Consider the following 13,246-nt stretch of genomic DNA (forward strand, 5'->3'; position numbering starts at 1 on the left):
GGCAGCAGATTTCAGGGCAGCTTCCCCTCTGTCATAAGTTCAGTGGCGCTGTGATCCCGTGGGCCAGGTTGCAATGCCACTCGCTCATATTTGGCCCTGCCATCCCTCCATCATGATGGAGGTGCAGCTGAGTCAAACCTGAGTGGCAGGGAGGAGGGAAGCTCACTGGCTAGGCGATTATCTAAGAAGCATAGGTTGGTGGCCTGCCATTTAGCAAACCTGCTAGAGAGGAGCGATAAATAAATACACATGCACACAAAAAGTCTGTAAACTTTTCTCCTGACACTGTACTTGCTTTCTATAGTACATATATATGTAATATACATACTGCTGTAGAGATCGGAGAAAAACTTAAGATACTTAATGGATTCAAGTGAAGACGATCTCAAAGACTCACTGGGGTGAAAGACATTGTCAGTGGTGAAACATACACGTTTTCCCAATCAAATCGATCACACATTCTCTTTGCACAGAAGACATGACTTACTGTGTTTCATGTTTCCCCATATTCCAGGTATGTGGGGCAGAATACACTTCTGAGAATTGCCCTTTCCCTTGGTAAGTTCCTACTGAAGTACCAAAGTCCCCCTGGACCTGCATAATGCTGCCAGGGGCCAGTGCAGCACACAAAATGCACAAGAAGGGTACAGGAAAAAGATTAAATATGTTTCATGATTAGGGAAATTTTGCGTGTGCACACGCACACGCACACACACACACACACACACATATTAAAGGCAGAAGAGATCTTTTCCTGTAGCTCTAGCAGATTCAGGTAAGGGAAGCATGTTTATCACTCCTATGGATAAAGCACTGCTCATTAATAGAAGGTGATCTAAAAAACAAAATGATCTGGTGGTTTAAAATGGCTATGAATGTGAATGGAACACGGATTTGAACTAACATCCCATGAACAGAGGCCCATGTAGACAGCAGCAGCAGGCAGAAGGTGATGCTCCAATAACAGGGCAAGAATGGTATTGCCACCCTAGCCAAAAACAGCAATCAGTCCTCTGTTGATCTTACAGTATTCTGCTGGGATGGCTATAAATATAGACACACCCCTAAAGGAATTCTCCTTGTTCTTACGCTTGAAAACATCCTGAATAAAATCTGACATGAAAAGCTCTTTTTTCTTTGGGTGGAGGGAAAAAAAAAGCCCAAAACCATTAGAAAAATGATCCATGCATCTGCATCAGATGAAATAGGTGGGCATGATACCATTGCTACTTTCTCAGTCCCTGAAAAACACTTCACCAGGGCCTCAGCCAAGACTAATAAAAATAATAGACTTAAATAAGCAGCTGATTCACTGTTTCTGACCGAACAACAACAAAAATAACAGCGATGTGGTTGTGGCAGGAAATCGTTTCTGCCTTGAGGAAAATCTTCTCCTGAGGTGGAAAACAAAAGGTTGATAATTAATGAGCTTGACCGAAAACATTTCAAGCAAGCCACATTTTTCATGAGATCTAGTGGTTCAACTTCACTGCAAAATGCAATTTGGCTGTTGACATTCTAAAGCCATCCAGGTTTCACGGCTCTTTTGGCCAGTGCTAAGCGATAATCAGGATAAGGTCAGGCAAAGTCTTTGCAATCAGGTCGCTGCCTGAATAGCTAAGAAGCTGCTTGAATTGGTGACTGTAGAAGAGGATCTCTTCCTGTCAGCCAGTGCCTAAGAGAAGTCATGTGTTCTGGTAGGACAGCTCGAACATGGTGCAAGACTCTTCCAGGCTCTCGTCCATATTCAGTCTCCTCCAGAAGGACTTCTGCTTCTTCTGCAGCTCTTTGCGCACACACCTGGGACATGGGACAGACTTCACTTTGCACTCAGAGTGGAAGACAGCGCCACAGCTCTCACACCTGCAAACACCAATTAGTTCTGTTAATGAAAGACACATGATGACCAATCGCATGCAACTGATTAGAACAGGAGATGTGGACAGCAAACGCTTGCTGGGAAAGTTCTGGTAGCTTAGGCCTTTCCTCACATCTAAGTCTTGCAGATTTTTTTTCTGCTTCACATCCCTAAGACTCAACCTTTCCTATCCACCCACATAGCTCAGACTCTTGTCCAGGCTCTCATCATCTCATGTCTCGAACACAGCAACCTCCTGGTCTCTGGCCTTGACAAATGCAATCTTTTCCCACTCAGGGCCATTCATGGTTATTTTCCTAGCCCATTGCTTTGACCACATCACCTCTCTCTTTACATTCTTTCACTCGCTCCCTCTTCATCATATCAAACACAAGCTACTTGTCTACATTTTCAAGGCCCTTCCTGACCTCTCTCTCATTCAGTAGGGAAAGGTCAACTCCTGGTTCCGATTGGCCCTTTACACCAGCTTCCATTGTCCACTTGTCCAACAAGCACCTTTGTGCTTTCTCCCATGCTGCCCTGCATGCTTGGGAGGAGCTCCCCGTAAACATCTGCTTTTCCTTCAGTTTCCTGCTCACGGCTCTCCTTTGTCGTGGTGCCTACACACAACTTGACAATAGTTAGGCTGTGGTGTGCTGAGAGCACAGCCTGTCTTGCTGACCAATATGGTCTCATTGTTTCCTTGTGCTCCCCCGTCTGTCTGTATCCACCTGTTGTCTCTTGTCTAATGCTGAGATTACAGGCTCTTTGGGGCAGGCCTGTCTTTCTGTTCTGTGTCTGTCCAGCAAAAGAGAGTCTTGGTCCATGACTAGAGCTATGATAATACAAATAAATAATAATGAAAGAATGAATAAATAATAATAATAATAATAGGAAGCAAAAGTACACAGTACACACGGGTCAAGATTCTCAGCTGCTGTAAAAAACGGATACAGATCTATTGAAATCAAAGAACCCATCTATATCTGCTGAAGATCTGCCCTAGGATTTCTGCTCCGTTAATATTAATTATTACCATGATGAGTGTTCATCTTGTTAAGTGTCAACGCCAAGGCTCATTAGGGAATAGGTATATTTATCTGTTATAGAGAGATTGTGTTCTCCCATTGCTCTTTTATAAAACGCAAGTTTTCTGCTTTAGTTTGCATGCTCGAAGTGATTGTCTCCACTTCTCCTAATGCATATTTCAGAGCTTGGAACAATGGAATTATGACATTTTCTCACTGGAATTCCACTGCAGTGGCCAGCTGTTCTGCGAAGAATAAAACTGCTGTCCACTTCTACCACAGAAGAAAACTAAGATATTCAACCAAGTACAAAGGGAACACAGAAAGTTATTGGGTGTTATTCTTCAGCCTGCGTTATGCAGCAGCTCAGACTACAGGATTGTAATGGTCCCTTCTGGTCTCACCCTCCATTACAACAGTGTTTTTCTCTTTTTAAATTTAGAAGACTCCATCGTTCCAGCAAAATGAGTGGTCTGTTATTTAACCATTCAGAGACAATGACATCAACACACTAATTCTGAATTAGGTACTGCTGTGCAGTATGTTAATGTAAGAGCCGTGTAACATTACAATAATTATGGAGAGCTAAGCAATTTTAAATTCTCATCTTTTCAGTGCAAATAGCCAGCTGCAGGGACGAACACGTCATGGGCTTGGTAGCTGCAGCTTTGTAGCCAAATAAGAAAAGGGATAGAGATAAATAATTTTAGATGAAGTGGGTGTATTAAATAATGAAGACAAGAACACAATATGAGTCCTTAAGGAAATTCATTTTTTAAATGTAGAGGTGTGGTCAGTTTTCATGATTTCACCACAAATCTTGTGATATCTGGTGTTTTCTTTAATCCCCAGCTGCTGGAGGCAGGTGATTGTGTGGGAGTCTCAGGTTTCATGTGAAAAGGAGTAAGTTTCTAATCCCCAAGATTGTGGAGAAAAGCTTGAAAATGGGAAGCGAGTGGTACCCTAATGGCTGAGAAACCAGGAGGCAAATAAGTAAAAAACATACATTTATTTAAAAACAAGCCAATCAGATGGTTTTTAGAGCCAGCTCATGATTTCTGAATAATGGGGTTGGCACCACTGGGGGAAGTCCAGGCACAAATAGCCATTTCCTCCTGTGCTTCAGCTCCTGACTGCACTTTAAACTGTGGGTATAAAGCTTTGTTCAACTTTCACCTGCCACATGGCTGGGAAGAGGACCAGGGAAGACTTACAGGGGCACATCCTCATCTGGTGTAAATTGTCAGTTTCACTTATGTCAACGGAGCTACAACAATTTACACCAGATGAGGATGTGCCCCACGCTCCCGCTAAGGATGATGTTACCTTGCCCCAAGATCCGCCTCTCTTACTCTCTGAGAGAGAGAGAATTACAACCCGTATCCAACAAAGCACTTAAGCTTGATGTCCCGTTGACTTCAGTGGGAGTTCTCACATGCTTCAAGTTAAGCATGGGCTTTTGCTGGATAGGGTCATGTACACATGCATGCACACACACTTATATTGCACATCTGCACAGATACAAATGAATGAGAGAGAGAGAGAAAACAGCCACGCCCTTTAAAACTTTAAATAACTCCAAACTGACACTAATGGTGATTTTATCAAGCTAATTCTCCCTGGTTAGTCAGTGATTTACAATTCTCTGGAAGTTGCTAGAGGCTAATGATTGATGATGAGTGTAATTTTGTCTTCATTCAGTGCCACTCCCTTCCCCCTCTTGATAATTCTCCCCAGCACTCGGGGAAGTGACAAAACTTATCAGGCACTGCTGTTGAAATGGATGCCTGCCGGATTACAGAGGAGCCGACCGCACCTGCTCTTGCTATCCAAAGGTCATTAACGGAGGGGGGGAAAAAAAGGATTACAGATTTCAAAATTAAAACAAATTCATTTGTCAAATGCTTCGTAACTCAGCAATATGCTCAGATGAGGATCATTTGTGAAATTAACAAACAGCTCTCAGTTCCCCCAAAAACAGGGTGGAAAGAAATTTCTTGTTACTCTGATTTATTATTTGGACTGCGGCAACCCCAGACCAGGGCCCCACTGTGTTAGTATGGCACAACCACGATCTAGAAAGATGGTCCCTGGCCCGAAGAGCTCACTGCACTTATTTGGGAGTGTGAGCGGCAGTCACACAATCCACGTCCAGGACTATTGGTCTTCTCTTTGATCCCTAAGGACCCCAAAGTCCTTCACAAATTGCTCTGTTTGCTCCCCCAATGATGCCAACGTTGAGAGCCCATTTCTCAGCTTCTCTCACAAATGCACCTGTGCTTTCTGCCCCAACAGCAGGCTGAGCAAACAACACTGTACTCAGAAGAACTCTTATTTAGTGCAGGCAAACATGGCTGCCCACAGCCACGCCGGCTCCATGCAGGAGCAGGGCTAGAGGATGCTTCTGTTTGCCTCCAATGCATATGCCAATTTAGCACTGCCACAGAAACTCTTGGGACACCGACTGGGGCTGATGCTGAGTTCGCACTGCAGTGATGTAAAAGAGTTACTCCACCGAAAGCGAGTGAGTTCCCTAGGGCAAAACAGCTGAGAGATCAGAATTGGGCCCACTGTACCTTAGAATACAAAAGATGATTGGGGGGAGGGGGGATAGCTCAGTGGTTTGAGCATTGGCCTGCTAAACCCAGGGTTGTGAGTTCAATCCTTGAGGGGGCCATTTAGGGATCTGGGGCAAAAATTGGTCCTGCTTTGAGCAGGGGGTTGGACTAGATGACCTCCTGAGGTCCCTTCCAACCCTGAGATTCTATGATTCTATGATTTTCAGCAGCCCAGAGTACCAAGCCATATATACAAATGAAAGTAACCTACCAATATCAACTGACTGACCACACTTCAGCTCACTAGGAAAGATGTTCCAGCCATGACAGAAAAGTCATTCCCTGTGGGAATACTTCAGGCACATTGCTTCTTCCTTCATACTGAAATCTAATTTACCAGCATACATCAAAAACATGAATGGCTGCTGGGCTTAAAACTCCCAGCCAAGTGATTCCTCTTGACAATGTTTTCGTGAGACCATCTCCTGGCATACAGAATTTGGAGAACGTACGGGCACGGATTTGTCAATAGATACACATTTGTATTTAACAATTAGAACATCTTTCTACCTTCTCCAAGTCCATGAGGCAGAGACCTAAGACCAGGAATCATTAATAAAGTGCTTGTGGGTTGTTTCCCATAACTGGTTAATGTTATTTTGGGTTTGCAGGTGCTCCTGATCACACTTGGCCCAGAGCACACTACTAAACGTGGCAGCCTGTATCCCGAGAGATTCGCAATGCTCTGAAACATCAGCCCTGCTTTACACACCGCGCATTGACACCACAGCCAATTCTGTACTAATTTCTAAGCTGTACTGTTCACTGTTAAAGGCAATCAATGATTGAGGCGTTGTCTAGTGCAAGGAACCGTTGCAGCCGTATTTATTGTCTCTTTCTAGCTGTGATACTACAAACATCCGTGATTCCCATGGTGTGGGAGCTTTCACATAATGTTAAAATTCAGGAAAATATAGCAGCCAGTGAAATGGCTCAGCGACCTGCATAAGCAAGTGCCCCACAACTTGAACACCATCTAGTAACTGACGGGGACAGCAGCTCAACAGTGAACCAAGAGTGAGCCGTGAACTTGAACTGAACTCTGAAAGTCAAACCTAACTTATACATATCAGAAGCTACCAACTGTAACATCTCAGCAATTAAACTTTCAAATACAGCTCACATCCTGGCTACAACATAACCTAAAATTTGGATTAATGAAACAAAATTTCCCTCTTCCCTCTCCCTGTACGCCCCTCCACCCCAACCCCCATCTCGCCAGCATACAGATATGACTGGAATCTGGATCCGCTGCAGCTGTATTTTGTAAGGGCAACATGCAGCACCTGTGTTAGAAGAGAGGGCGTTTCTCATACGCATCTGAAACAACACCCCCTTTACAAACCACCCTCAATTATATATTATATGCTCCTCTCCTCAGATGCTTTTGTAGTGCCTTGGACAAATACAACAGGCCTTGTTGGGATCCACAAAAAGTAAACAACAAGAGAGACGTGTTGCTTTGAAGAAGACAGAATAGAAGAACAAAATCAGACTTCTATGCAAGCCATTCTGGGTAGAATCATAGAATCATAGAATATCAGGGTTGGAAGGGACCCCAGAAGGTCATCTAGTCCAACCCCCTGCTCGAAGCAGGACCAATTCCCAGTTAAATCATCCCAGCCAGGGCTTTGTCAAGCCTGACCTTAAAAACCTCTAAGGAAGGAGATTCTACCACCTCCCTAGGTAACGCATTCCAGTGTTTCACCACCCTCTTAGTGAAAAAGTTTTTCCTAATATCCAATCTAAACCTCCCCCACTGCAACCTCCCCCACTGCAACTTAGGGTACATGCCTAAGAGTCAGAGACTCAGTGAGTCTCTCTCCCTGGGGGTCAATTTTTCTGCTCGTGGTCAGTCAGTTATTTTATATTCCTGGGGGATTTGGGCTCAACTCTCATCCTAAGGGATCTTCTGCAATGTTGGAGCCTTGAGCAGTCCCTTCATACACCCTTGGAGAACCGCATCACGGCTACCCCTCCCTTCTCGCAGAAGAGTGCATGCGACTTCGCAGACTATACTGCTCTTTATGCAACCCACTGAGGTCGATGCTGACTGCCAAGGAACAAAAACACTCCCTCTTCCCCGGGAGTAGCATGCACTGCCTGCTTCTGCAGTGGGGCAAGAGAACAGCACCAGAAATCAAATTCAGGTCTCCCTCGGGGTCATAAATATCAATACATCAGGCCTGCCCTGATTTTTTCTCAATTCTTGCTGGGCAAATATTAAAAGGGTTTCAGGAATAACATGCTGCCCTTTGCATCTTTAGATGAACTGATGTTCCCTGGAACAAAATTCCAATAACTTAGTCCTGAAAGAACTGCTACGGTGATCATGTGACCGAACAAAATGCAAGGAAGTCATTACAGGGCTGTTAGCTCAGTCTCACTGTGTCCAAGCATTACAGCGCATAGATGCCTGCATCTTGAAATCAGATCCACACAGGTGGACAGAGCCAACCGACCTCAAGGCAGCTCCTTGCAGGTGTTAGGTCAACCCGCACAAGTCTGATTGCAAGAATCTGGGCCTGTAACAGGGATTTGCAAAGATGCTGGCCAATGCTATAAATGCTTGGCTATTCCTTACTAATCATGGCACTACCCTACTACAAGTGGTACACAGAACTTCTATCCTTTCTTACACAGAAGTCCATGGAGGGGGACTACATATTCTCCCACCATTACGTAACATTTACTTGGTGCGGTGAAATGTTCTGATGGTATTTGCTGCAATGGCCAGAGACACAAAATAATTGATTTAAACGTAACATGGCTCCTTTGGTTCCTAACGCAATGTTTGTAACATTGGTGGAGTTTACAGTCATAAGGTAATTTTAGCATAATTTTTTGTTACTGAATTTTCATTGGTTGTGACGTGCTCTAACATTTTGCCTTATCTCAACATCATAATACGCACAGATGTTTTTTAACAGGTATCATTTTCACTTGGACACCATCATGTGATCTTTATGTATTAGCACTGATGCCATCCTGTCAGTCAAGTTAGTACCAGCAGGGGTTATGTTTTGATCTGTCTTCACCTTGTGACAGATGGGTGCCTGAGTTTTGACTCCATGCTATGGCGATCAGTAAATGCAATCACCATCATTTGGTGGTGGGCATCAGAGGGTACAACATAGACTAGTCAAAATCGTCTCATTTTGCTGATGGTGCCAACAATTTGAATCAGCAGAATCTACACAATGAACATTAAAAATAGCTTGGTAAACCTTGCTGCAAGGTTCTTCGTCAAAAAGAGAATGCCGTCCATCAATCTAAGGCTGTTCAATTACTCTCCAATTTCCTTGGTGTTCCTACTCTTCCCAATCCAGGTTTCCAAAAGTCTTTGCCAGCCTGGAAGTGACTTTTGTTGACATAAGCCTACACTTTCTCCATACCCACAACTGAGGTCAGATTTTCATGCGTGTTCAACTCCCAACGTGCCAAGGAAGCTCTTTTGAAAATCTCTTCACTTGCTTGGGTGCCCCGATGGGACTGAGCACTTCTGAAAATTTGGCCTACGGTGTCTTTGGGGAGATTTTCAAAGGCACAAATGGCAGCGAAGCACCTAACTCTCAGTGACCCCACCTGAGTACACCCCTACCAGACCCTCTGGCTACGTACACGGGTGGCTAGCTCATGCCGCTGTGGACACACTGCTATTTTTAGGCACAAAGCTTGAGCAGTTCTAGTGCAGGTACATCTACAGAAGCTGGGAATCACACCTCCCATCTCAAATGTAGATGTGCCCATAGCATCTCAACTCTCCTTTTCAAATCTGAACATTATGGCTGTTTCTAGATGCATATTTCAAGATTCTCACATATGCCTGTTCTACTGTTTTTGTTTTCCAGTGCTCTTATTTCCATAGAGACAAAGTATGTTTTGTAGTCCACAAAAGACCATCTGCAACAGTTTGCCGCACTTGGTTGTCTGTTCCTTAACCTTACTCGTTGTCATAGGTGATCCATACTTGAGATATTATTTCTGAATCCTGATTCCTTTCATGGTTGAAGGCCGTAAGTCCCTGCATCTTTTGTGAGAGTTCTGGATACTACTGACAATAAGCTTATGAGTCTGTAGTTATTCAGGCCTTTCATGTTTCCTTTGTTATGAATGATGTCGTAATGTTCCACATTAATAATGATACCTTCCTATTCTGCAAATATCTTTTGAAGGACTTGAGAATGTATTATGTAGTTTTCATACTGACTCTCAACCTTTTAAGAGGGCATCTAAAATAGCTTCATCTCCTTCTGGGGCTTTATCTCCTTTCATGCTCTTTTATGGCCTATTCCGTGTCTGTCGAAACTTCAGGGTATTTTATGATTTAGGCATATTTTCTTCTGGGTTGCCGGTTTGCATCGGTGTATAGTACCACAGAGAATTAGCATGTTCTCTACATAATCTTCGTTCCATTACGAAGTATAACAGAGAAGGAGCAAAATCCCCAAATCAAAACCAGAGAATTGTTATGCACCATATTGGTACTCTTATGATTTATTATTACATATTGCCCCCCGGGTCACATTAAAAGAACAATAAGATGGCAAAGCCAAGCTCTCAAAAGTTAGGAAATACCAGAATTAAGGTTGCTTGTGCAGCCTTAATTTAGCCCCCTTGTGCGTACGCATTATGATACAGCCTTTAATCACATGATCACATATTATTTTTTCCATGGGATCCCTGCTCATTCAGCCTAAAGAACACGAAAATGTAATCATAGGAAATTGTTTTCAACTTTCTTTCGCCAATGTCACATGTATTCGTTCAGCAGAGCTCTGATTAAAATAATCCTAGACAGGCATGAGTTTTTATTACTATTTATTCTTTGCGTTACAGAAGTGTCTAGATCAGCGTTTCTCAAACTGGGGGTCCTGCCCCAAAAAGGAGTCTCAAGACAGTTGTGCGTGGGGGGGGGGGTGTCACGAGATGGAAGGGTGGCAATACCGTACTTTCTGCACTGCTGCGGGCGGCGGCGCTGCCTTCAAAGCCGGGCGACTGGAGAGCGGCAGCTGCTGGCCGGGCGCCCAGCTCTGAAGGCAGAGCCGCCGCCAGCAGCAGCGCAGAAGTCAGGGTGGCCTGGTATAGTATTACTGTACTCCACCCTCCAGCAGTGTCCTTTATTTGGAAACTTGAAATATGGTCACCCTACTTTGCAGTTTTTTAAAGGCTTCACTGCCTTTGACTGCAGGAATAATGATTACATGCTTTATTTAGGGCTCCTTTGAGTATGTATAGTAATTTGCTATCACTTTTTTTGGGGGGTGGGTGGGAGGGAATCATCACAGCCTGAAATATTTTCAAAGGGGGGCCCAGCAAAAAAAAGTTTGAGAACCCCTGTGCTGTGCAAACATACAGAGACAGTCCTTGCCTCAAAGAGCTTATAAATTAAGTGCACAAGCCAGACAAAGGGTGGGTGAAACGAAGTATTATTATCCCCATTTTACAGATGCTATGGGGAAATGAAGAGAGTCGCTCAAGGTGACATAGGAAGCCTGTGGCAGAGATGGGAAATGAACTCAGACCTCCTGAGTATCATCACTCCAGTGCCTAGTGACAAGACCACCCTTTCTCTCATGTAATTCTATCAGCTGATTTTTATTTTGTCATACAAAGAACAATCTACTCTGTGCCAGATCTTGAAATCCCTTACTCAGATGAGTAATCCCTTGAAATCAATGGGACTCCGTGTGTGAGTTAGAGATTGCAGGATTGGGCCCTCTCTCGTCCAGAACCCTGTAGGTGAAATTCACACAGAGACAGGGAGTGAAAGCAAGAGAACGTGGACAATTCATTGTATTTTCTAAACGGTGCCCTATGTGTATTTTGCATCTAGCATACTCAGGTTTATAGCTGTAGCCCAGCTATGGAAAAACCCACGTATCTAAACACTGCAGCTTAAACGAGCCTTGACTAGAGAAGACAACCAATGTGTAATCTTGTTCCGGGTGTGTGCGTGCGTGTGTGGGCAAGCTGTCTGCACCGCTCAACTGCGGGTAACACATGGGCACCCTGCAAAACTCTCAGAGAGGTTAACAGAACCGAAAGAAAAGGCAACAGACTAGTTTGCATTCACTTTCAAAACAAAACAGCCCCCAAAGGCAATGAATGCCTGATGCACATGTGCAGCAACATTGTTACAGTTGCCTAGGAACCAGTCCGAGACGCATGCTGGAGAGGAAAATGGGCTCTAATACAGTAAATGAATGGAAGAGACTTGGCACTGATATGGACACAGGTTTTCCCTTGCATGAGGCGCTTGGCAGAATAGTGCCCTCCTCCCTTTGCTTTTGGCGACACACTTACTCTCTTAACCAGGCAGCTTGACATGGACAGGAGAAAAATTTTTATGCATTGTTTGAAAACTTCATGTCCAAATACAGTACTTCAGACCTGCTTTAAAAATTATGCATCTGCTATATAGATTACAGCATGTAAGGAATAGACACTATGTCTGGACCTATGCACCCAGTCTAGGTTATTAAGCCTATGCCCAGATATCATATTCTGGAATTTCCCGCACTAAATACAGATTGCAGTGCAACAAATTGTAATTATGGCCCTCGTTAGTATACACACAATCATCAAATGAGGGCTGCTCTTAGTATGTTAATGCTTCCTGCTTATAGATAATATTCTAGGTTGAATGCACTCTGAGGCTAAAGAACAGTACAAACAACTACTTAATCCTCAAACCATCCCATGTGAGGTAGGCAATTGTTATCCCAGTTTGATAGTTGCAGAAACTGAAGAAAAGAGCTAGCAATGTGTGACCAGCAATGTGTATTCACTGAACAGTTTACTTTGATAACAGTTTACTCTGACAGCAAACCTAAAGCACAGATGCATGCTGGCCAGGTCTGAAACCCATGGAACATGTGAATAAACCAAATTAAATAGAGCCTGATTCTGCTACTCCTACATTGGTATAAGCTGTTGTGATAGTACCTAGGGGATCTAACCCAAATGTGCAAGGTGCCGTGCAAACACAGAACACAGACAGTCTCTACAGAGAGTTTACAATCTAATTATAAGACGAAAGAAAAACAGTGGATATAGCAAACACACGAGCGCTCCCTTTGATTTCTATAGGAGCACTGGCATGGCAAGGTTCTACTCAACATTAGAATAGCAGAACTGGGATCCATGTCAGTACGATTTACTCACCTGTACAAGTGGTGCTGGATCAGGCTCAAATTTATGTAGCACACAATATATTGTAGTTTAAAATTAGCATTTGGAGCCAAATACGAAGACAAACACTGGGGCTGATTCTGATCTAGCTTGAACCAGGGACAATCTATAAGACTTCACTAGAATTACTGCTGATTTACACCACAGCAAGTGATTTACTCCACTGGGCCTGATTGCAACACCCTGCTGTTCCCCGCTGGCAATGTTGTACAGCCACTCTGCACAGCTGAAAACTACCATGCAGGGTGCAAAGCTACAGAGAATCATGCCTGCTGCGTGCCTGGGCATAATCAGCTAAAAACCAACATTCACTTCAGAGTCTCCTATGACAGTGGGCTCAACAGCAGGGAAAGCACTTTGCTTTAACAAGCTGATGTTTCTGAATGACAGTTGTGTTGATCTACTGAATTAATGGTATTTATTAACATATAACAACAGGCTCAAGCAAAGTAGGTAATGTAAAGAAATTCTGCAGCTCTGAGGGCTATTTCTTCGGTTGCTCTTGGTTAAGGCAGCAAGCCTGTCTTTAACTTCCCGTTAATTATGTC

At 43.7% G+C, this 13,246-nt stretch overlaps 1 protein-coding gene across 2 annotated transcripts in view; it reads right to left on the reverse strand.

Moving 5' to 3' along the window:
- Positions 1-263: 263 nt before the first annotated feature.
- The window catches only part of PLEKHM3 (pleckstrin homology domain containing M3), a 127,631-nt gene continuing 114,648 nt past the window's right edge, over positions 264-13,246 (reverse strand). For both annotated transcript variants that reach the window (XM_048869470.2, XM_048869471.2), the window contains one exon: positions 264-1,863. In XM_048869470.2, the coding sequence (XP_048725427.1) occupies positions 1,686-1,863 (178 nt within the window). In that variant the 3' untranslated portion in view covers positions 264-1,685. The remainder of the gene's footprint in view (positions 1,864-13,246) is intronic.

This window comes from Caretta caretta, chromosome 11 (genome assembly GCF_965140235.1).
Source record: "Caretta caretta isolate rCarCar2 chromosome 11, rCarCar1.hap1, whole genome shotgun sequence".
Taxonomy (NCBI): domain Eukaryota; kingdom Metazoa; phylum Chordata; order Testudines; family Cheloniidae; genus Caretta; species Caretta caretta.